Source organism: Chanodichthys erythropterus, chromosome 5, assembly GCF_024489055.1.
Source record: "Chanodichthys erythropterus isolate Z2021 chromosome 5, ASM2448905v1, whole genome shotgun sequence".
Lineage (NCBI taxonomy): Eukaryota > Metazoa > Chordata > Actinopteri > Cypriniformes > Xenocyprididae > Chanodichthys > Chanodichthys erythropterus.
The window spans coordinates 883617-909512 of NC_090225.1; the positions used below are offsets into that span (position 1 = coordinate 883617).

Consider the following 25896-nt stretch of genomic DNA (forward strand, 5'->3'; position numbering starts at 1 on the left):
TAATTTCACATTAATTGAAAAATAATTATTACAGTCATGGAAATCTGATGAAAATTAGTAAAAAAAAAAAAAATTATATATATATATATATATATATATATATATATATATAAAGAGATGCACCGATACTAAATTTCTCCATCTGCCGATACCGATAGTTTGGGGGTTCTGCCTTTTATAACTTCTTTTAAATGAATGATAATTTCATTATAATTAATTCTTTTATTTTTAATTATTATATTTTGAAAGAAATGCAAATAAAAACTTTATTCTCTCCATTTCATGAACTTGTTTCAGAGTAACTGCTATCAGCTATAAACAAACACATTACTCAAATTAATAACACACATTAACTAAATTCTGAAGATTAAATTAATATTTCTTAACTTTCTGAATGTTATTAATTCATATAATTACAATTAATATGGAAAATCAAATTGGTTTCTTAGCATTTTCTTTACACAAATCCCAAATTCAGTGCATTTTCCTGCCCTCTTTTGATTGACAGGAGATATCGACCCCACTATTGGCTGTTTTTAAATTATCACAAGTGTGAAAATGAGCTGATTTCAATTATTAGCCGATATATCGGTGCATTTCTAATATATACACACACACATATAATTTTAATGAGATTCACTCATACACCTGCAAATCAGTAGTCCTTATACTTACACCCCAACAAATGAAGAAAACATTTATGAAGAAGAAACACACGACAGAGACACATATTCATCAGAGTACAGCCTTTGATTGTTTGGGTGATATTCAGCATGAGTTCAGCAAGAAAACATTACAGATTATGTGTCTGTGAAAGGGTGTCTCTCATGAAAACATATCCAGGCTTTACATTAACAAATTATGAACCTGCAATGATATATGACCCAAAATATGACCTTGACAGGCTTCATGAGATTAACCCAATAATATAATTTAGAGAAATAAAGTGTATATAATGCAGTGTTTATTCTCAAGAGATTTTAGAAGAACGTTAATGTGTCCAGAAACCTGTTCATTGATAAAGAACCACTTCCTGGTCCTCCATGTGAGGCACACTATAGAGAAGACGAGAACACATGACTTCCTGCACTAATGATTAAACACAGACCTGCAGTGAATCAGTCTCAAAGTGTCTCCTTGTATACGGTTACAAAGGAAACGTCCTGAATTTCTAGGCACAGTTGAACTGGCTTTCATTATATCACATTAGCAACCACAGTCAAACACAGGAAATTATGAAAAGCTATAATAATAATAATAATACTTTAGGTTATTTAAAAAGTAGCTATATGTTTATACATATAATGGGTTATTTAATATATATAGAATGTGTTATTTAAAGTAGCACGTTTAAATTTGGCATGTCAAGAATCAGGTTAATAATACCAAACATTAGGGATGCACCGATATGAAAAATTTGGCCAATACCGATAACCGATAATTGTTTATATTTGAAAGCCGATAACCGATATATCGGCCAATAAATCTAAATTTTTATAGAATTTTTGAGAGCCTGAATACAAAAACAAAAATCTCACCATTAAAAGCCATGTCCCAAACACACAATTATAAAGTTCTCATCATAATATTATGTAGATTATATGACAGACAAGTTGCACTTACTGTATTTTCCTTTGCTTAAAATATGATTAAAAATCATTTTCAATGCAAAACCATCATGGTGAACAGTGCACATCTGAAGGAGATAATCCATTATTTATCGGCTTTAATATATCGGCCAAATTATTTTATCGAGCCGATAATGACATTAAAAACGAACATATCAGCCGATACCGATATGGTGGCCGATGCATCCAAACATAACTGATTCTCACATGGGATTGGACCGACATGAAGGTGAATAATTAAAATAAACCTATGCATTTACAAAATGCAGGTCACAATCATTAGTCCAGTCATTCTGTAACAGTCTGAAAACAAAGTGAGACTAAAGCTCGTTCAACTTGCTGTATAAGTGTGTAAAAGTCTAAAACGTTTAACTGTCTGGGATCAGATGTTATGTTTGATTAGTAAAACTGAGCTTGACATCTAACAGGATCATCAGTGTTTTCACAAGGACAAACTGGCCTCAGAATTGAGGCGAAAAATCGAAATCCAATCCTCCGAAAAACATTTAATTGACTGGCAAAGCTGTTCCTAATTAAAGGACCTCTCACTGAGACATTTTCATTGGACGAGGTGCTTATGGTTCACAAATTCCCCAGAAGAGCATGACTGGAGGATTTAGATTCGATTTTATTTTATTTGGCCCTCAATGAATCTCTCTTATTATTGCTTGGCCAAGTTAATGAAGATATTTGCGACTTTTGTTTCAGAAAAACATAAGTAGAGTCTTTTAATCTACCGGGCGATTCTCCTGAGATGTGGATATGTGATTGAGTGTGTGAGGAGTAACCAAGACAAAGAGAGCGCAGCGCTGTCAAAACAGCTCCGAGATTTCATCTTATATGGGAGGTGAAAGAAGGCAGAAGCAACGGCTTCACAAACAGGGATTTGAAAAGAACATGGGGAAAAGTTATAATGTGCCTCTACTGCCCTCTGCAGGTGTAGATGGTTGATAACCATATTCAATCATCATTAATCTTGAGAAGACACAGGCATGTGTACGTTTTAAAGCAACTTTCTGGGGTCAGTAGAAGTTAACCTGAGTGAAAGCACAATAATGATTTCAACAAAGTCTTTTGGCTCAGTTTTTTAAACTAATAAAAAAAAAAAAAAAAAAAAAAAATCAAGGTTACAGTCAAGCACTTGCAATTAAAGTAAACAGACAATGCATTATTAAAATATATCAAATATTCACTACCATTTAAGTTTGAGGACAGTAAGATTTTTAAAGTATCTTATGCTCAGTAAAAACTAACATTTTTACAATATATTTTCAAATGCAATATATTTCTGTAATTTTCAGCATCATTACTCCACTCTTCGATGTCACATGATCCTTCAGAAATCATTCTGATACGCTGATTTGCTGCTCTTTTCTTATTATTATCAATGTTGAAAAGAAAAAGTTGTGCTGCTTCATATTTTATTTGGATTAGAAATCTTTTGTAACATTATAAATGTCTAAATGTCAATTTTGATCAAATTTAATGCATCTTTGCAGTATTATTTTATTTTTGCGGCACATACTAGTCGGTTGTTACTGATAATCCTCATTTTGGCTGCGTGAGATTCTCCAGCTTTGTTGTTGTTGAGCTGTTAAAGCTCCGCCCTCTTCTGGAAAGGGGGGCGGGGAGTAGCAGCTCATTTGCATTTAAAGGGACACACACATTTTTTTGTTTTTGCTCACACCCAAATAGGGACAAATTTGACAAGCTATAATAAATGATCTGTGGGGGATTTTGAGCTGAAACTTCACAGACTCATTTTTGGGACTTATATTACATCTATAAAAATTATTACATCTTATATTACATCTTTAAAAATTAATGCACTTTCATTGTATGGAGAAAAACATGGCTTGCATCTCCCTTTGCATGTCACAGAAGAAAGAAAAGAGCTCTACATTGTTCATTTTTGGGAAAACTATTCTTTTAACCTTGAACCCTGAACAAATTTAGCATCAAAAGCCCACATGAAGGCTAGAGGTGAAATGTGCCAAGGCTTCTTAAAGTAATCTTCTCCCTGTCAAACAATGAGTTCTTCACTTAGATTGTAGTGTGTGTGATAAAACACACTCCACGCGTGTATGTAAACATCTCATTAGGCTGGGTGTCTCTGAGGTCACTCTCCGAGGGCTTAATGACCCCACAACTGAGATTTACAGAAATTAGCCCCAACACCCCCATTACACAAGCGATAAAGTCTGAAAAGGAAACATGTGATACTCCACGAACCGCTTTAATTGCATTCGTTTTCATTATGTGCCAGAGAGATAAGTGGTAACAAACAGACTTCAAGGACGAAGCTTAACCAGCATCAAACTACACTCTGGCGGTTTATATTTCGATGCAAGGGTCTGACACGCAAATTCCATTGTTTAATAAATAAATGCATGAATTGTTTGTTTGCATGAGAAAGTTTATAATGATAAAAAGGGTTTTTGTATACAAGAGCTTGCTTTATTTTATGATGTAGGCCATTGTTTCTAAAGTGAACCACTAACCTTGTTCAGATGACAGTGACATTGACTGCTATCCACTTAAGATAATTGAATGACATATTGAAGTCAATCAAATCAATCCAGTCAACAAGCTAATTGAGGGATGAATCGGCCCAGTGCCGTCTCCAGGGACAATGACGTTTGGGGTATAAGATGGCCTTTCATACAGACTTGCTTAGAACGCAAAAACACTGGCTGTTTACCCATGCTGACTTCACCCAAGCAATCACAGCAAAAGCAGGAGAGGATTGTTTGTGAAGAGAATGGCCTGGAATATTTACTCAAACCACTGTGTGTGATAGTTGCACTTTTGAGATTGGTGCAGGGTCAGTTTTTATTGGTGCATCTTCTCTTGCTTTGGCCAGTTTTAGTTATTGACCTCAAAGAAGGATTACATACAAGCAAAGTTCATGACTTGCCTCTAAACGGTGCAGCGGGTCATTGGGTAAGGACTCCGTAATGAATTCCTCCAATGATTTGGGCTGATTAGATTGAGATTTTGATGGGGCTGGATTTGGAGTAGAAGACACGGTTTCTTGCTGCTTCTGTTGGTCCTTTTGAAGTCGTCTCTCTTTCCTAATGTCCTTCGCTTTCCGACACTGAGGCCTGTTGGGGTCGGCTCCATTACCTAGAATTAAAAAGACAACATTGAGAGCAGATATTTGCGACTCAATGACAGTATAAACATTATACTCCAGTCTTCAGAAATCATTCTAATATGCTGCTCAAGAAACATTTATTATCAATGTTGAAAACAGTTGTGCTGCCTCATATTTTTGAGGAAACCAAAAGTCTTTTTTAACTCATTTGATGAATAGAAACTGTATCTTTAGTAACTTGTCTTTACTTTAATCACTTTTTATGAATTTAATGCATCCATGATGAATACAATTAAATAATTAAATTTAGCACAACAAGGGCAGCTTTATTGATGAAGAATTTGTTTTATTGTAGATGCTTTACAAAGTAAGGCACAACTTTAAAAACTTTGACAATTTTAGACTGTTTACTATACAATTTTGTCACTACTGACCAATAGAAACCCATCCCTGATAAAAACTCGATATTATTGGCGTTAACAAGATTCTACGAAATAAATAAAAGTAAAAGTTTTAATTTGTTAAAGGGGTCTTGACATCAAATTTGCCTTGATCGTTGTACCATAAAAACATCCTACAAGATTCAGAGCTTAAAATGTTTTAAAACTCGTCATTATAAATAAAGCATTTATTCAATCAAGCTTCATAAATGGCTCGTTTGGATTTTGGAGGATCTGTGATGTCACACGGGCAAACGATGGTTTGTGTCAGAGGATTATATGTTTGTTCTGAGAATTTGACTGCAGACTGTTTGGTAAACAAGGCAAAAGGGCTGGGTAAAAAAAAAATATTTCTCGATTTTATTTGCTTCTCATTTTCACGAACCGATATCGATTCTTCAATCCCAAGAATCGATTAGTCTAGTCTGTTTTCAGTTGATGAATGAGCAGAATATGTAGCGCCTCCCATCCAATAAATCGCAATAATCTGTTAGTTTTGATATGAAGCAAAGTCTCAGATTTCAAATGACGTCCAGCTTATTATGAGATTCAGAAAATAAACACAGTTTTGGCGCTGTTTAATGTGGCGTGACGGATCGCTTTAGCGCCTCAGTTAAAGAGAAGCATGTGATCATCCTCTCCTCCGCTTTAATACCAGTTACAGCGAAATAAACATGAACATCTGAAGGTATGTTAAAATATACAGTACAACTTACTGAAATCCGTATCATGTCTCGTGTAATCGCTCAATCAGTGCTTCAACCTCAGAAAGACTCAATAAAATTGTCACATAACATCACATTTTGTGACTTCTCAGTCAGCTAGAAAAATGAACTCTAGAGAAGAGCATTCTGATTAAATAAGCTAACTTTTAACCTTCAATATTATAATAATGTAGTACCAACTGACTCCCATGTGTAGTTACAGCATTAGTTGAGATTTTTTTTCCTTTAGAAAATTTGCCTGTATTGCATCTGATATATATCCAAAATAATCAATATCGAAGCATGTGAACAGAAATCAAATCAAATCGTGAAAATTGTGTCAATACCCAGCCCTACAAGGCACAGTGTAATATCTCGCAATTGCAAGATATAAAGTCAGAATTGTGAGATAAAAAGTCACATTTACTTTTTTTATTATTATTATTATTTAGTGGTGGAAACAAGCTTCCAAAGTCAGCTATATTGAATCTGACAGCAGCTACATCACAAATCAACTAAATTATTTCATAATGATTTGTCTGCAAATGACAGTTTGATATGGATAATGTTTTCAAAACACTTACTCACATGCAATAGAGTTTATAGCGGAAAAAGTTTACTGACAAGCCTTAAAGGAGTTGACCCTTAAAAAAAAAAAAAAAAAAATCGATCATTTTAAACAGAAGGTCAGAATGAAGGTTGAAAATAATTATTTTTCCACATATATTTTGTTTTGTTTTTGTGCATAAAAAAACTTCATTAACATTATAAGTGAACCTCAAGGAACATATTAAAATAATAAAAAACAAATCCATGTCATGACCCACTTTAAAGTAGACCTATAATGCCATAAGATAAGTCTCTGGTGTCCCCAGAATGTGTCTGTGAAGTTTCAAATCAAAATACCCCACAGATCATTTATTTCTGTGTGCGTGTCCCTTTAAATGCAAATGAGCTGCTGCTCCCACCCCCTTTCCAGAAGAGGGCGGAGCTTTAACAGCTCAACAACAACAAAGCTGGAGAATCTCACGCAGCCAAAATGAGGAAAGTGTTCAGCCTTACATTGTTCAAACCGACACTGATGGAAAGACTCAGGAAGAAGTTTCTGAAATATCTCCTTTGCATTGAACTTTGAGCGTCGTAACTTTGCAGATGTTGTTTACGATCAAAACCAACATTGAAGACTAATTAAATTTAAAAAAGTGAAATCATAAATCAACCACCCCTTTAAAATGAACATGATACTGCATTTTAATTGTATAATGTGACATGTTTCTGAAGAGCAAATTAAAGGTGGAGAACTTGTCAACACCCGTTTTTACAAGTTGTTCCTTTTTTTTTTTTTTGCATTTAGAAAAATCAGCATGAATGAATTGTGCACATTAAGTGAGGTCATGTTGACTTGGTTAGCTACATGTGGCGCATGTAATTTTTAAGAATGTATGCCCACAGGCAGAGGCACACCCTGAGTCTAAAATATGTCAAATAAATAGTTCAGCACAGTGGAAAACCTGACTTCTCCAAAAAGAGCAGAAGAAAACCAGCAGCAGGAGTCTAAAAACCTGAGGGCCGACATCCCCAATGAAACACAACTAAGCTTCCATTTACAGACTACCACATAAACTGTGCGGCATGTTGCTGGTGATGTCTGGTAGAGGGGCGATGACTACTGCAGAGGTATAATCAACAACAGGTCTTGAGTTCATCCCACATTTGGAGCCATTTTGCTGGGTGTGAGAGCATGTTTCCATAAGCGGCTTGCGGGCACGTTCGCTAACCGTAGGAGTGCGTGATCCTTTGAGCGAGTTACCAGAACGATGTGTGCACTCCAATGAGCCGTCCAGTTAGCGAAGGCAGGGCCGAATCCTCCCGTTTAGATGGAAGTCATTTGCGCTCCGCTGACATCATGACATCATCGCAGCTGTAAAACAACACGGGCTCTGTTTGTCGACTCCCGCTGCTTTTTCGAGGATTGTTCAGACCGCTCGCACGTTTAAATGAAAGCGTCAAGACGGTTGTTCATTTTCCCTGAAGGAAACCGAAGGAGGTGGCAATCCCAGATTGAGAACGACAGGCAGGGCTGGTCAGGAATAGAGGGACGAACAGGGTCATTGCATCAGTTGCTGTTTGAGAGTGTGCGGCAGCAGCCCTGGCAGTCGGCCATCCGTTTACTATTGAGACGACATTAGAGAGCTATATGGTGTATAAGCTAACACTCGGACACACACTCCAGCTGTGCAGTTTATCTCTGACAACCGTCAACCACCCCATCACCTTTAAAAGTGTTCATATTCTGAAGCATTTCTAGCTATACTTACATTTCCGAGGATAATTTAAGTGGTGTTTGCTGGTGCAAAACTTGCTGATTTGATTTTAGGATGCTTGTCTGGGGATTGCAATGCATTTGCCAAAGTCGCTGTTATTCTGGTCTGTAGACATGGCTGTAGGCAATTATGAAAACAGACGCACATATTTGACACAAGAAGTGTTTGCAATTGCAAAATGAAATGGTTCACATCCTGCCCTAGTGGTCAAGAACCATTTGCTACAACAGTTTATGTGTGATAATGTATATTAATCTGTGTCTGTGTATACAGTACAATAACCTGCTCACTCCCTCTCTCTTTCTCTCCAACCCCCCTACCCCTCGATCTCTCTGGATCAACGCCAGCCCCTCGGAGTGCTCCCGGCGTCCCATGTCAACAGTTTACACGCCGACATCCTGTTTGGAGCAATAAGGAAAGCAGGGCCATTTCCTGCCTGTCCCTGTGCCAGCCGCCGAGCGTCAGCCTGCCATCAAACCCTTCACCCCGCTGGGAGAGAGAGAGATAAGAGCCCTGTCTGCATCTCACAAAACCGTCAGGAGCGTATAAATCAAATAACAATTCATTAAAATAAAGCAATTATATAAGGAAGCCTATTTTTCAAACTATTATGATTTGTTGCACTGTGACAATTTGTATCTTCAAGGCCACAATATAATGATGAACACTTTACAATTTACACTATCATTCAAGCAAGATTTTTTTGGGAAGATTTAATATTTTCATTAAGTAAAGATGCATTAAATTGATCAAAAGTGACGGTAAAAACGTTATTAATGTTACAAAAGATTTCCATTGCAAGTAAATGCTGTTCTTTTGAACTTTCTATTCATCAAGAATTGAGATTGATTGGATGGATGGATGGACGGACGGACGGATGATGGACGATACAAACGGAAGGATGGATGGATGTATGGATGGATGGAACGAACAATAGAAGGATGGATGATGGACGATACAAACGGAAGGATGGATGGATGTATGGATGGATGGAACGAACAATAGAAGGATGGATGATGGACGATACAAACGGAAGGATGGATGGATGGATGGATGGATGGATGGATGGATGGATGGATGGATGGATGGATGGATGGATGGATGGATGGATGGATGGATGGATGGATGGATGGATGGATGGATGGATGGATGGATGGATGGATGGATGGATGGATGGATGGATACAAACAGAAGGATAGATACAAGGATGATGATGATGATGGATGGATGGATGGATGGATGGATGGATGGATGGATGGAAACAGAAGGATAGATACAAGGATGATGATGGATGGATACAAACGAATGGAAAGATGGATACAAACAGAAGGATGGATTGATACAAATGGATGGATGCAAACAGAAGGACTGATGGATACAAACAAGGATGGATGGATGGATGATGGATGGATACAAACAAATGGAAAGATGGATACAAACATATGGATGGATATAAACAAGGATGGATGGATTGATGGATGATACAAACGGAAGGATGGATGGATGGATGGATGGATGGATGGATGGATGGATGGATGGATGGATGGATACAAACAGAAGGATAGATACAAGGATGATGATGATGATGATGATGGATGGATGGATGGATGGATGGATGGATGGATGGATGGATGGATGGATGGATGGATGGATGGATGGATGGATGGATGGATGGATGGATGGAAACAGAAGGATAGATACAAGGATGATGATGGATGGATGGATGGATACAAACAGAAGGATGGATATAAACGGATGGATGATGGATACAAACAGAAGGATGGATTGATACAAATGGATGGATGCAAACAGAAGGACTGATGGATACAAACAAGGATGGATGGATGGATGATGGATGGATACAAACAAATGGAAAGATGGATACAAACATATGGATGGATATAAACAAGGATGGATGGATTGATGGATGATACAAACAGAAGGATGGAACAATAGGTGGATGGATGGAACGATTAGATAGATAGATAGATAGATAGATAGATAGATAGATAGATAGATAGATAGATAGATAGATAGATAGATAGATAGATAGATAGATAGATAGATAGATAGATAGATAGATAGATAGATAGATAGATAGATAGATAGATAGATAGATAGATAGATAGATAGATAGATAGATAGATAGATAGACAGATAGATAGATAGATAGATAGATAGATAGATAGATAGATAGATAGATAGATAGATAGAAAAACATACCAAGAAAGAAAAATCCCTTTGGATTGGGGTGAATTATGACCTGGACATTTTCTGAACAAGTTTCACAGGATTCACCCATGAACAAGAACAGCGTTTACTTCCCTTCGTTAATTTAAGACGACTTCTAAACGTTTTTTTTTATCTTCAGAAGCACAGCATTAACCGGATGCAACTTGTTAGTTACGCTCGCAATACAAAGCGCAAATTTGGACCAGCTTTCAAAAGCACATTGATAACAGACTATTTACACTTTCCTCAAATAAATCTGGCCTTTACACGCTTCACATGAGACGAGGGAGCTCCTTCAGGACCTCCGAGCGCTGCTCTGTGACTTCCTCCGAGTCATTGAGACAATTAGCTCTTTCTTAACATTCATTCTCCCCTCTTTTCCTGTTAATACCTCCAGTTGACTTAGAGGAGGGAATGTTTCCGGCCAGGGTTGTAAATACGGCACGGGGATGATGGAGATGTTGAATGGCTTTCCTCCAAACCAGAGTAAACACGAGCGAGAGAGCGAGAGCAGATGCTGGGCCGGATCCAGGTCAAAGACAGCCTGCGTTCTGTTCCTTACACTGCTGAACTGAACTCTGAGCGGATCGGAGCCGGTGTGGCTCAGTGTGGTTATAATACAATAGAGCATTATATGAATTCATCTTCACACTCCTCAAACACACACCAGGAAACCCCTCAAGATGGCTGACAGGGGTTCATGTTAGTACAATTCACAATTGGTTTGAAAGCAATACAGCTGCTTAGGATCAACATGGAAGAGATAGTTTTAATCACTTGTCACTTTATCACTTTCCGCCGGTTACGACAGTGTTATGTTAATGACGCAAGTGCAATTCAACTCACTTAAAAGTATGAGTACAGCACTTTTCACAATACATTTCATTCCAAAACAGCTTTACAAAAAAAACAAAGACTTATAATCTTCAGCAAACAAGGCAACCAACGCAAGCAAAATCTTATTAAAGGGATAGTTCACCCAAAAATCATGTATTTGATGACTGTGTGTGTCCCTTTAAATGCAAATGAGCTCCGCTTTCCATAAGAGGGCGGAGCTTTAACGTCTCGTACTTTGGTTATTCAACAACAACAAAGCTGGAGAATCTCACGCAGCCACAATGGGGATTGTCAGTACACACCGGGATGACTCGTGCGCGATTATCGCCACCGTTTAACGCCTCGTGACTAAACAAAGAGTGCCAATGTGAGTGTGCAAACCAACGCCGAAAAAAACGCCATGTGTAAAAGCATCACTTTTTTAAAAAATGTTTTTTGGTTTGACGCGCCGTGTTAAAAACTGGCCAACCAATGAGATTGGCTCTTTTGTTCACGTGCCTGGAGCTGCTGAAGTTACAGTAAAACACAACTTGGTGGCGCTCAAGCACAAAACGGTCTTGCCGAGCACTTAGGGCTGACACGATATTAGATTTTGGTTATTGTGGCCAAAAGAATTCATGATATCGATATATCGCAATATCAATAGAATATCTATAGTCTAAATCATTTTTACTTTATTTAGTTTTTCTCATTCAGGGTTGCTGCACAAGTCAAATTTAAAGTACACATGAAATCAAAATTGACCTTATTTACTTTGTTTGTGGATTTTACTAGTCTTGTGGTGAACAATTAATCCGTGCAAGTTAAAACACAGAAAAAAAAAAAATGGTTTGTTGTGGTAATCTTTAATCAAAATCTGAAAAGTTACTTCCGGTCTGGAACGGCGTTCCTTCTCCGATTACGTCAGTTTGACGGCTTGGGTTGAAAACGTGTAAACCACTCCCCTCCAACCGTTACACTGGAGAAAAGTAATTTTCAACCTCCGGTTCACGTGGACTTTAAGGCTTTTTAAGACCTGAAGAAATAAAAATGAATACTAGCCTAGTATCCTATACATTATGGTTGTTATCAAATTAAATCATTATCAACAAAATCCATGGCATTAATATATTTATACAGCATTTACAATTTGTCTACATAAATTTAATTCTATATTTAAATATGGAATTTTTTCTAATTTTAACTTTTTAATTAAAATGTACTTTAAATACGAAACTAAACTGCCTGTAGGGGGCAGCAAGTCACTGTCTTAATGAGTGTGTGAGTCATTCATTCAAACGATTTGTTCAAATGACTGATTCATTCAGGAACGAAGCAAGTGACCGTCTTAATTTTAATCATTAAACTGATTTGTTCTAAACACGGATTCAGTCAGTATAACAAAAACGTTTCTGTTGCACAGGGCTCTGTTCTGCCGTTCATAATTTGAAATTTTCGTTGGCCAAATAAAGAAAAAAACAAACAATATTGACAATACTGTGTCTAAAATGTAACTCACATTGTTCATTCATCAACAAGTTAAATGAACAATGCATTTGTAAGACCACTACATCATATGATATAATGACAAAAACTTGTCGGGGCAAAAATGCCCGCGTATATTGAATTTTGAGGGCATATAACTGCATGCATAGCTACATCAGGCTGAGTAAGACAAGTAAAGAAAACGCTGTACTTGTTACAAGAAATCACCCTTTATTTAAATATATGCACAAAGAAAATCGCTGTTAACAGGTTAATATAACATTTCCCATTCCATGACTAGTAAAATAATCGCAACTTACTGTCTTACTTAATAAGATCCGCTTCCTACGTCACAAGAGGAGTGAAATCTGAGCGGCTCGTTTTTTCACATGCTTGCAGAGAAAGGATTACCAAAACAAAGTTTCTGTGTTGTCCTTTCTCACGTTTTCTAGGTTGGTAGTTGCATTAAAGCATTCAACACGGAAAAAGTCGGATTAAAAATTAAATTAAATTAAATAAATAAATAACTGCATATTATCACGGTTGAATAAAAACACTGAGCAGATTGTACTGAGGTCAGTTTAGCAATAGACACGTGATGTTGCAAGCGGGCCGTTGTGTGCAAAGGGAGAGATAAACTCTGACAGATCCGTTCCTGCGGAAGACACATTCTCCCTCTCTAGCAGTTAACAGTTCGTAAAAAGACCAGAACTGCCTTTCCTTGAGGACTCATGGACACACATATACAGTTGCACACACTCATGTACATGTAACAGCAACTCAAAGACACATTCCTTCAGATGCATATACACACACACACACACACACACACACACACGGGCTCCCTGAGGCGACAGTGTAAGGTATATTTGCTGTGCGGGGATGACTCAGGGCCAGGTGAATTAGAGCTGGCACACTCCTTTATGAGAGGAAAACATATGGAAAGAAGAACAGTGGGGCGTGGGGAAGAGAAACACTTTTACTACCTGGACCAGCCTTTACTGAAACACACAAGGTTAGTCGACATGAAATCAAAATGTACTTTCTTAACACACATTCCTGGTCTTTCAGTGCAGGATTCATCAGTGCACTTACTCTTATAAAACATTATTTTCAATCCCTCTCTCTCAAATCACTTTTTCTGGTATGTAACACCCACTTTTCAATTTCAATCCCACATGCTATTTTACAGAATATCCCGTTTCACTCAGAAATGTACCAAACTGAAGTAAAAGGGTTGCAAACACAGTCACATGTTGCTTTCAAAAACAGATTTCATTGTATGAAAATCATCAAATTAGCAAATTAGACATACTTATTTCTTATTTTTGTACATTACTTGTGCTACAGATATACTACCATTCAAAAGTAATGTAAATGTAAAATGTAACTCACATTGTTCATTCAATAACAAGTTAAATGAACATTGCATTTGTGCTGATTTGGGGAAAACGGCACTCTTGCATGCATAGCTACAACGTGGTACTTAAAATAATCACCCTTTATTTAAATATATGCACACAGAAAGTCGCTGTTAAAAGGTTAATATAACATTTCCCTTGTGCTACAGATACACTACCATTCAAAAGTTTTAGGTCAGAAAGATTTTATTTTTTATTTTCTCAAAACAAATGAATACTTTTATTCAGCAAGGATGCTTTAAACTGATGAAAAGTGACAGTAAAGACATTTGTTACAAAAAAAAAAAAAATTATTTCAAATAAATGCTGCTCTTTTGAATTTTATATTCATCATAAATCCTGAAGACAAATTTCCTGTTTTCAACATTGATAATAATCATAAATGTTTCAAATCATCATATCAGAATGATTTCTGAAGGATCATGTGACACTGAAGATTGGAGTAATGATGCTGAAAATTCAGGGAATAAATTACATTATTAAATTTTTTAAAAAAGAAAAAGTTATTTTAAATTGCAATAATTTTTCACAATATTACAATTTTCTTTTTACCATGTTTTTGATCCAATAAATGCAGCCTTGGTGAGCATTAGAGACATTCAGAAATATATATATATATAAACTTCCCGACCCCAAACATTTGAACGGCAATGTAAAAGCAAATCCGCAAATTAAGTAAATTCAAATTCAAATTCAAACTCATGTTATTTACTGCTTTATAAACTATTTAAGTGGAAGAACTCAATGTGTACAGGCTGAACGATCTGGACTATTGGATATTGTTAAAGGTGTTCCCCAAGGATCTGTGTTGGGTCCCCTTTTATTTACCGCTTTTATCTACATAAATGTATTGATTGTGATTTTCAGGATGCAAATTTTCACTTTTATGCAGATGACACTGTCATGTATTGCAGTGCAACTAAAAACACTCTAAAATGCCCTCGCAGGGAACTGCTCAGAATACCTTAGCAACCATCCTGTGAAAAAAAAATCTGCAGATTTTTAGCTGGGTCACAAAAAAAAAAAAAAAAAAAAAAAAATCTAATTTTAATTGTTCTCTCTCAGTTTCTCATTAACATGAATTACGAGTGAAGGTCTAAGCCTGTTCGCATGTTCTCGCTTCACTACATTCAGCTCAAATACCCAGAGAAACCATTTACAGATTCTGTTGTTTATAACCGGAGCGTAACCTCCTGTGAGGAATCAGTCATTTAGCTCCGTCTGCGTCAACGCTAACAACAGACATAACTCAGACGTAAAGATGGTCATAAAGCAAGCTGCGATAAATTTGTCACCAGGTGGTTTCCGTTTGGAGATGCAGAGAGCGAGAGTTTTCTCCTCCTTTTGGGAGCCTCTATAAATCCTTCCCATTTCCGGACTGTTCTGTGGGGGTGCTCATTCCAGGGGCCTGTAGATGTATGGGACTTTTAATTTGTCTAAAATTCATATTCAAAGATGTATGGTCCTTGTGCCTCAAGTCTACAGGGAATTTATTTTAGGGTTCGGCTCACAGCGCTTCACCCTTGGAGGAAAGCAAGTAGATAATTCTGATAAAGCTAAAAAAAAAATTATTACAATTACATTTAACTAAAGGATGAGATGATCAAATTGTTTAACAAAGGAAGTGACACTTACAGGAATAGCTATCTTGCACAGATGACGTGGAAAGAAATAACACCCCAAGGGAGACGGCACATTTATTTCTGGACACATGCTGCCCTCTATTGACCCTCAGCGGAATCTCTTGTTTGGCTATTCTAAAGACAAGCAGTCATTTATTAGTCCGGTGAACTGGATCTTATTCAGAACTGGTTTTATTTTTGGACCCAGATGATTTTATTAACATTAATTTCTCTTTATGCAGTGGTTCTCAACCACAAGAGATTTAAGATAAGATAAAACAAGCATTAAAATAAGCTAAAACAACTACAATTTTAGTTTAATTTTCCCCGTTAGCAGCTGTTTGCTTTCTCTTTGAAGAACCAGGGTTCAGATGGTCTTGAAAAACATGTATATATGTGGAAGCCTAACTTTACAAATGTGAATTTAAGACCTGGAAAAGTCAATGCAATGAGCAATTTTATGCATTGAAGATGCATTTTACTAGTTAACCCAAAAAAACTAATTGGGTAGAAATTATGAGTAGAATTTAATATTTTTTTAACTTGTCCAGTAAACCACAAACAACTTTTTATTTTTTCCCAAATTTCATTTTTTAGTTTTAATTTTTCTGGATTCTGTTTTCTTTTTTTTCTTTTTTTTGGACTCCACTTTCATAGTGAAATTAAATTTTAGTAATCAAAAAGCATGTCTACTTAATTGAAATCATGAAACTTATACAACTCAGCAACAATTTATTAAAACTTTAACAAAAATTACATTTTTTAGGGCCCTATGAAAACTTTTTTCCCCCCTCAAATTCTGTTTTTATTTTTACCAGATTCTGTGTTTTCTGTTTATAGTTGCCTGGATTCCATTTTAATGGTTTAATTAAATTTTAATAAATCAAAAAGCATGTCTAATTAATTGAAATCATGAAACTTATACAATTTAACAACAATTTATTAAAACTTTAACAAAAATTACATTTTTTAGGCCCCTATGAACTCAAATTCTGTTTTATTTTTACCAAATTCTGTGTTTTCTCTTTATAGTTGTCTGGATTCCTTTTAAATGGTTTAATTAAATTTTAATAAATCAAACAGCATGTCTAATTAATTGAGCTCAATAACAAAATGTATTAAATTTCCATTAAATGTTTTGTTTTTGTTTTTTCAGAAATTCTGTGTTGTGTATTTTAATTGTTCTGGCAATCAAATGAAGGCATAAAACATCAATTTAATTTATCTTTTAATCATATGAAATTAAACACTTTTTTGTCAAACAAAGTGCTGCACAACAGCTTTACTGTTATAATTAAAACATGGAAGACAAACTGTGATTACTAAAAGAATGAAGTTCTAATAATAATAATAATATAATTAATGTAAGTATTATTATTAAATTGAGACATGGCTAAATTCTACTGTACAACAGTAATATATTTCTGTTACTATTTCTTTAAGCGACGGGCTGCCGAGTTTATGATATGGCAATAGTTTTTCTTAAATGAAACTGTAAAAAGCTCATGAAGTGATTTTGAGAGTTCACGTGTGTCCTCATATAGCGAGGCGGAAGAGGCTGAAAACACCACGAGTGTCATGTGTGCGTCTGCACCATTCATTCACATGCAGGATTCATATTTAAATAGTCTTTTTGCGGTTTAATATTCACATATAATAGTCTATTTTGCAATTTGATTTTAGTGTACTAACCTACTTTTTATTTATTCATTAAAAATTTGACACGAAATTCCGAAACATTTCATGTTATGCTGTAAATTCTGTTTTTATGACTGGATTCAGTGATTCCGTCCGTGTTTTCTGCATCGCTGGCTGACTTACACAATCAATCGCTACTAATCACTGTTATTTGAGACTTAAATCAGTGTAGAGACCGACCTGGTTTGGGCGTAACACTTGAGGTTTTCTCAGCTGAAGCGGGCGCTGCGTCTTCTCTGGGTGTTGTGGGTGCAGTGGAGTTGGTGGAGTCTGTGTCTGGGCTGGTGGCGATGTCTTGTACTTCACTATGGTCTATTTTCAGTGGATCTTCAGGAGGTGGTCGAACACCTTCTTCATGCACAGAGTCCATCGGCTCTCCTAAAGAATCAACACATGTTAAGATGGCCATCATCACTAAACGGATTCACTCCAATCACACTGCTACTTGGAGCCATCAAATTATCTAAGCTAGTGTTTCTTAAAAGCATTGTGAGCCTAAGTTGATTATAAACCATCTGCACCAAAGGACTCAACGATCTGCTTAGGCTTACAATGCATTTGGGAAACACAGCCCAGATCATTTGAAAAGAAAACCACAATTGGGTGCATTAACATACAGATTTAAAGGGTGTTTAATTGAATGTCTAAAAGGTATGAAATGGATCTTGTACTTGCAAACAAAATTTTAGTTTAGAAAATGTGTCATGCCCAACACCACAAACAAACTGAACACAAAAAACACGTGTAGAAAAAGACAAAACGAGAAGAAAATAGCGAAATATGGGAGAGATGACACATGATGCCTGGGTGATGGGAGGGGCGTCTGGTTAATGTCTGGCCGACAGCACAGAAAGCGCACCTGACAGAAACGACTGGGTTTTCCCTGCAGCTATAGCCACTGTCCTCTGAAGTATGGAAGAGAAGGGCTTTAGACGACCTTTGAGTTCTTCTAAAACTCCTGGGATGGCATATTAAATCAGACCAGACCACAAGATATAAGACACAGACAGAGGCTATACCTGTAGAAAACACTGCCTTGGGGATGCAACACGTCTTACCTTGACTCAAATTGAGATATACTGAGTCGGATATATTCAGATATGATCATGTTGCCAAGGTAAGAGTGATGTAATGAGACGTTTAAATAAAAACTTTTTGTGAATTATAAAATGGACAGTTTGAAATATTAAGTGGCATTTCTCATATATCAAAATGTCTCATTATGAATATGTACTGCAGGTAGTTATTGTGAATCACCACCAGTGCCGGTTCTCTAGTTAGTGTCACTCGCTCACCTTCATGTCCCTCATCACACCGCTCTACTGGCATCTCTCCTTTGGAGAGAAACTTGTTCACCCTCTTCAAGGTCTTTTTGTGAGTCTTTGACGGATGGAAGTTCAAGGCATGGCACCTGCCAAACAGTAAGTCCATCAACATATTCACGTATAAAGAAAGACCAAAAACACAATTTGTTTCCCAAATTACGCACATTTAAGAATATCACTCAGTCAAGTTTAACTATAAGATATTCATTTGAATATATCACAGAGTATCCTATTTACACAAGCAAGCTTTTACCTGATGGTGTACTGTGGGCAGCATGTCTTGTTCATGATTGGCTTGTAAACATATTTGCCACTTCTAAACAAACAAACAAGCAAACAAAAAAACCAGGAAAAAACAAAGGAGAGATCAATTTAATTGAATAAATGTGATAAAATCACAATTTTCATTCATCAATAAACCAATTAATTAATTATCCCTTTCATGCATGAAGTGACAACCTCAGTCAGGATTGTTCTCCCTGTGGTTTTCATTGCATGTAAAGCAAGATCTGAACTTTACACATTTTTTTATAAGATTTTCAGATATCCACTTGATAGACACAGACGGAGAAGAACTTCATACAGTTAAATGTTTCATTTCTTTGATATCAGAACATGAAGATGTGATTCCATCAACGTAATCAGATTACTTTTTCAATGTAATGAGTAAAGTAACACATTACAAGTAACATGCACTACATAACTAGATTACTTTTTGATGTTACGAGTAAATTAGCGCATTACACGTTACATGCAATACATAACCAGATTACTTTTTTGGTGTTACGATTAAAGCATTACAAGATGCATTACAAGTAATGTGCATTATGTAATCAGATTACTTTTTTGATGTAATGAGTGAAGTAACGCATTACAAGTAATGTGAATTACAGAACCAGATTACTTTTTTGATGTTACGATTAAAGCAATGCATTACAAGTAATGTACATGACATAATCAGATTACGTTTTTTATATAAAAAGTAATGCATTACAAGTTACGTGCATTACGTATTCAGATTTTTTTTTAAGTTACAAGTAAAGTAAAGCATTGAAAAACCAAATAACTTTTTTGACGTTTCGAGTAAAGTAGTGTGTTACAAGTTGCATGCAATACATAACCAGATTACTTTTTTGGTGTTACGATTAAAGCAATGCATCATAAGTAATGTGTATTACGTAATCAAATTACTTTTTTGATGTAATGAGTAAAGTAACACATTACAAGTAACATGCATTACGTAATCAGATTACTTTTTAAAGTTACAAATAAAGTAACGCATTACAAGTAACATGCATTATGTAATCAGATTACTTTTTTAAATGTACAAGTAAAGTAACGCATTACACGTTGCATGCAATACATAACCAGATTACTTTTTTGACGTTTCGAGTAAAGTAGTGTGTTACACGTTACATGCAATACATAACCAGATTTTTTTTGTTTTTTTGTTTTATGATTAAAGCCATGCATTACAAGTAATGTGCATTACATAACCAGATTACTTTTTTGACGTTTCGAGTAAAATAGTGCGTTACAAGTTGCATGCAATACATAACCAGATTACTTTTTTGGTGTTACGATTAAAGCAATGCATTACAAGTAATGTGTACTACGTAATCAAATTACTTTTTTGATGTAATGAGTAAAGTAACACATTACAAGTAACATGCATTATGTAATCAGATTACTTTTTTAAATGTACAAGTAAAGTAACGCATTATAAGTAACGAGCATTACATAACAAGATAACTTTTTTATGTTGTGAGTAAAATAGTGCGTTACAAGTTACATGCAATACATAACCAGATTTTTTTTTTTTTTTTTTATGATTAAAGCAATGCATTACAAGCAATGTGCATTACATAACCAGATTACTTTTTTGACGTTTCGAGTAAAATAGTGCGTTACAAGTTGCATGCAATACATAACCAGATTACTTTTTTGGTGTTACGATTAAAGCAATGCATTACAAGTAATGTGTATTACGTAATCAAATTACTTTTTTGATGTAATGAGTAAAGTAACACATTACAAGTAACATGCATTACGTAATCAGATTACTTTTTAAAGTTACAAGTAAAGTAACGCATTACAAGTAACATGCATAACATAACCAGATTACTTTTTGATGTTACGAGTAAATTAACGCATTACACGTTGCATGCAATACATAACCAGATTACTTTTTTGACGTTTCGAGTAAAGTAGTGTGTTACACGTTACATGCAATACATAACCAGATTTTTTTTGTTTTTTTGTTTTATGATTAAAGCCATGCATTACAAGTAATGTGCATTACATAACCAGATTACTTTTTTGACGTTTCGAGTAAAATAGTGCGTTACAAGTTGCATGCAATACATAACCAGATTACTTTTTTGGTGTTACGATTAAAGCAATGCATTACAAGTAATGTGTACTACGTAATCAAATTACTTTTTTGATGTAATGAGTAAAGTAACACATTACAAGTAACATGCATTATGTAATCAGATTACTTTTTTAAATTTACAAGTAAAGTAACGCATTACAAGTAACGAGCATTACATAACAAGATAACTTTTTTTATGTTGTGAGTAAAATAGTGCATTACAAGTTACATGCAATACATAACCAGATTTTTTTTTGTTTTTTTGTTTTATGATTAAAGCCATGCATTACAAGTAATGTGCATTACATAACCAGATTACTTTTTTGACGTTTCGAGTAAAATAGTGCGTTACAAGTTGCATGCAATACATAACCAGATTACTTTTTTGGTGTTACGATTAAAGCAATGCATTACAAGTAATGTGTACTACGTAATCAAATTACTTTTTTGATGTAATGAGTAAAGTAACACATTACAAGTAACATGCATTATGTAATCAGATTACTTTTTTAAATTTACAAGTAAAGTAACGCATTACAAGTAACGAGCATTACATAACAAGATAACTTTTTTTATGTTGTGAGTAAAATAGTGCATTACAAGTTACATGCAATACATAACCAGATTTTTTTTTGTTTTTTTGTTTTATGATTAAAGCCATGCATTACAAGTAATGTGCATTACATAACCAGATTACTTTTTTGACGTTTCGAGTAAAATAGTGCGTTACAAGTTGCATGCAATACATAACCAGATTACTTTTTTGGTGTTACGATTAAAGCAATGCATTACAAGTAATGTGTACTACGTAATCAAATTACTTTTTTGATGTAATGAGTAAAGTAACACATTACAAGTAACATGCATTATGTAATCAGATTACTTTTTTAAATTTACAAGTAAAGTAACGCATTACAAGTAACGAGCATTACATAACAAGATAACTTTTTTTATGTTGTGAGTAAAATAGTGCATTACAAGTTACATGCAATACATAACCAGATTTTTTTTTGTTTTTTTGTTTTATGATTAAAGCCATGCATTACAAGTAATGTGCATTACATAACCAGATTACTTTTTTGACGTTTCGAGTAAAATAGTGCGTTACAAGTTGCATGCAATACATAACCAGATTACTTTTTTGGTGTTACGATTAAAGCAATGCATTACAAGTAATGTGTACTACGTAATCAAATTACTTTTTTGATGTAATGAGTAAAGTAACACATTACAAGTAACATGCATTATGTAATCAGATTACTTTTTTAAATTTACAAGTAAAGTAACGCATTACAAGTAACGAGCATTACATAACAAGATAACTTTTTTTATGTTGTGAGTAAAATAGTGCATTACACGTTACATGCAATACATAACCAGATTTTTTTTTGTTTTTTTGTTTTATGATTAAAGCCATGCATTACAAGCAATGTGCATTACATAATCAGATTACTTTTTGATGTAATAAGTAAAATAACCATTACATTTGTCATTACATCAAAAAAGTAATCTGATTATGTGAAGTAACGCATTACAAGTAACATGCATTATGTGATCAGATTACTGCAAATTACATTATAATAACACAAATACATTTATTTACAGCCAAAAAAGTTACTGTAATAGTATGAACTGTAGCTGAATTTCAACTCCTTAGTTGTTACTAGATGTTACATTTTTTTAAACTATAAGAGTGTCGTAGGATAGAAGGAATGTATGGGTATTTCAGAGCAACTTCTGACTGGCCATCGGACATCTTGCCAAATATATCCCAATTAAAAAGCGGTTTCATGTTGACTTGAACCACTTTCTACAAGAAACTGTCAAGTGAACAAAAAAAGTCAAGTGAATGAAAAAGCCATTCATCCTGTTTGAAGAAGTCTGTGAGACTGAGCTCAGGGGAGTATCCCTGAATCTGTCACTGTGTTAAGCTCATTACACTGCATCCTGTTAATGTGTAAAGGTGTTTCCTGCTAAGACATTATGCAAGAAATCCTATTCATGATGTAAAGTCAAGCCAAAAGACTGTATTATAAAACACTCATTAGAATTTAACAGTTCAGAGGTCATATCAGCACCTTCTCCAGCCTCTGTCGATGAGATCTTGGTAGTCCTGCACTGTCATAGTATGGGACCACATGCCTAGAGAGAGAACAACAACGTTTAGAAAACATACAACTTATCAAGGCAAACCTCTGAAACAAACACACGCATGATCACGAGAACAGGAGGACATGTGAGCCTTCTGAGCCTCAAACGGACCCCGGACAGCGAAGCACTCTGACACACAGTTCAGGAAGGGAAAATGTTTCCTTTGACGTCATGGAGAATTAAGCTCCCACACAAGGACACGAATAGGACATCTGTTCTCAAAGCTTTGAGAATCTTCTCAGTTTTTGAGATGTCTCTTTATGATTGAGCTATAATGCATTCAATATAAACACTGAGGAGAATGTCAGATTAAAGAGACTTTATCACTACCTTGTGGACTAAAAACATAAAGATTACAACCACACAATATCGACAAGACATTAAAAAAAGACACATATCCACAACTAAAAATGAGCATTATAATATTGATAACCAGAGGGCAGGATGTCTGATATATAAATGTGAAATAGGCCAGAAAACAAATACAATAATTATGACATTTTAGATATACTCATATACATATTTTATATAATATTTAGTCAAAATTGACTAACAAATATTTCAAAACTGAAATGACTGATAAGTTTGATGGTAGATTTTGGGACTGACACAAGGGGGTGCTAATGCTCCTCTAATCTGCCAAGGACAATCAGTTGATTTATTGCTTGTAAAATTAATGTTCAGAATCTCCATATAAAAAATTGAGAATCTAGCACTTTCCCTTCAACATTTTAAGAGCATGATTTATTCTGATGATTTTTATAAAACTGTTCTGATTTGAATCTATTTTAAAGTTGGGAATCTGATTTTGGAACACTAAAGAGGATTTGCTCAAAAAAGCTCTTCTGTAAATGTGAACTTAACAAAATAATTACAATTTTAAAAAATCTAGAATCCAGGCCAGGGACAGCATGCATTCACTGCGGTCTACAGGTCAAGCCGATGGCTCTCAGAGCACAAACAAACAAACGGTTCAATAGAACAGAACACAATCCAGAAAGACCCATTATGCAACATCAGTCAGATCAACAGAAACAAGAGGTTTGTTTGGACCTGACTTATCATCCATTAATCTAACCCTTACAGGGCACCTGTACTTCAGAACAACACAATAGCTGCTGATTCAGTTTGAGGAAGATAAACAAGCTGGTAACAAGCCCTGAAAAGATTGAAAAGGCGAGTAATCATTTCAAACACAATGCATGATCTCCTCAAAAAAGATCAAATAAATAAAAAATATTATATTATATTATATTATATTATATTATATTATATTATATTATAAAAAGACATCTTTGGTTAAAAGGTTAGTTCACCGAAAAATGAACATGTCGTTCCACACCCGTCATTAATCTTCAGAACACAAATGAAGATATTTTTGATGAAATCCGATGGCTCAGTGAGGCCTTCATTACCAGCAAGATAACGAATCACATTCAGTCTCTTGTGCGTTACGTGTGCACAAGTATGAACAATAAGTTGCTGGCTGCAGTTCACTTAACGGCCACCGGTGTCGCTAGTAACAAGACTGTCATATCACTCCTTTAAGAACGTTTCTGTAGCTAGTAACTAGTTATAACTAAACCTTTAGATATAACTAGTGCTGACAAAATAAGAGCTTTCAGTTAACGCATGCAATTCATTTTTTCAGTTTAATGCATTAAAAATATTTTTATTAATTAAACGGTTTAACTAAAAATTAAAATTCTGTCAATTTTACCTTCGTTCATCTTCAGAACACAAATTAAGATATTTTTGATCAAATCCGATTTCTCAGTGAGGCCAGGCAAGATAATTAACAGTTTCAATGCCCAGAAACCTACTAAAGATATATTTAAATCAGCTCATGTGACTACAGTGGTTCAACATTAATGTTATAAAGTGACGAGAATACTTTTTGTGCACCAAAAAACCAAATAACAACTTTATTCAACAATATCTAGTGATGGGCGATTTCAAAACACTGCTTCATGAAGCTTTACGAATCTTTTGTTTCAAATCAGTGGCTCAGAGCGTGTATCAAACTGTATCAAACACGCCCCCCAGTGGTGAACCATTGAAATTTCAAAACACTTATGATGCAACAAAGCCTCATTTACTGAAATCACGTGACTAGCAGTTTGATATGTGCTCCGAATCACTGATTAGAGACAAAAGATTTGTAAGAAGCAGTGTTTTGAAATTGCCCATCAATAGATATTGTTGAATAAAGTCGTTATTTTGTTTTTTTGGCGTAAAAAATTTATTCTCGTCACTTTATAACATTATGGCTAAACCACTGTAGTCACATGAGCTGATTTAAATATGTTTTTAGTAGCTTTCTGGGCATCTGAAAGTGTTAATTATCTTGCTGGCTATGAAGGCCTCACAGAGCCATCGGATTTCATCAAAAATATCTTAATTTGTTCTGAAGATGGGTGTGAAATGACATGAGGGTGAGTAATTAATGACATTATTGTTGTTTTTGGGTGAACTAACCCTTTAAGCATTAGCCTGGTATAATGCAATCTGCAATCTAAATTTGATTGAGTTATAAAGTCAAAAGTTCATGACAATTCGTTCACCTCTAGATAGTCCTG

General features: G+C 35.2%; 1 protein-coding gene across 5 annotated transcripts in view; it reads right to left on the minus strand.

Annotated features, from left to right (window-relative positions):
* Window positions 1-25896, minus strand: part of LOC137020286 (arginyl-tRNA--protein transferase 1) — a 121549-nt gene that overhangs the window by 91834 nt on the left and 3819 nt on the right. For all 5 annotated transcript variants that reach the window (XM_067385580.1, XM_067385577.1, XM_067385578.1 and 2 more), the window contains exons 2-6: window positions 23245-23308; window positions 19046-19108; window positions 18763-18878; window positions 17648-17845; window positions 4546-4754 (exon numbers count right to left, since the gene is read on the minus strand). In XM_067385580.1, coding sequence (XP_067241681.1) covers window positions 4546-4754; window positions 17648-17845; window positions 18763-18878; window positions 19046-19108; window positions 23245-23308 — 650 coding nt within the window. The remainder of the gene's footprint in view (window positions 1-4545; window positions 4755-17647; window positions 17846-18762; window positions 18879-19045; window positions 19109-23244; window positions 23309-25896) is intronic.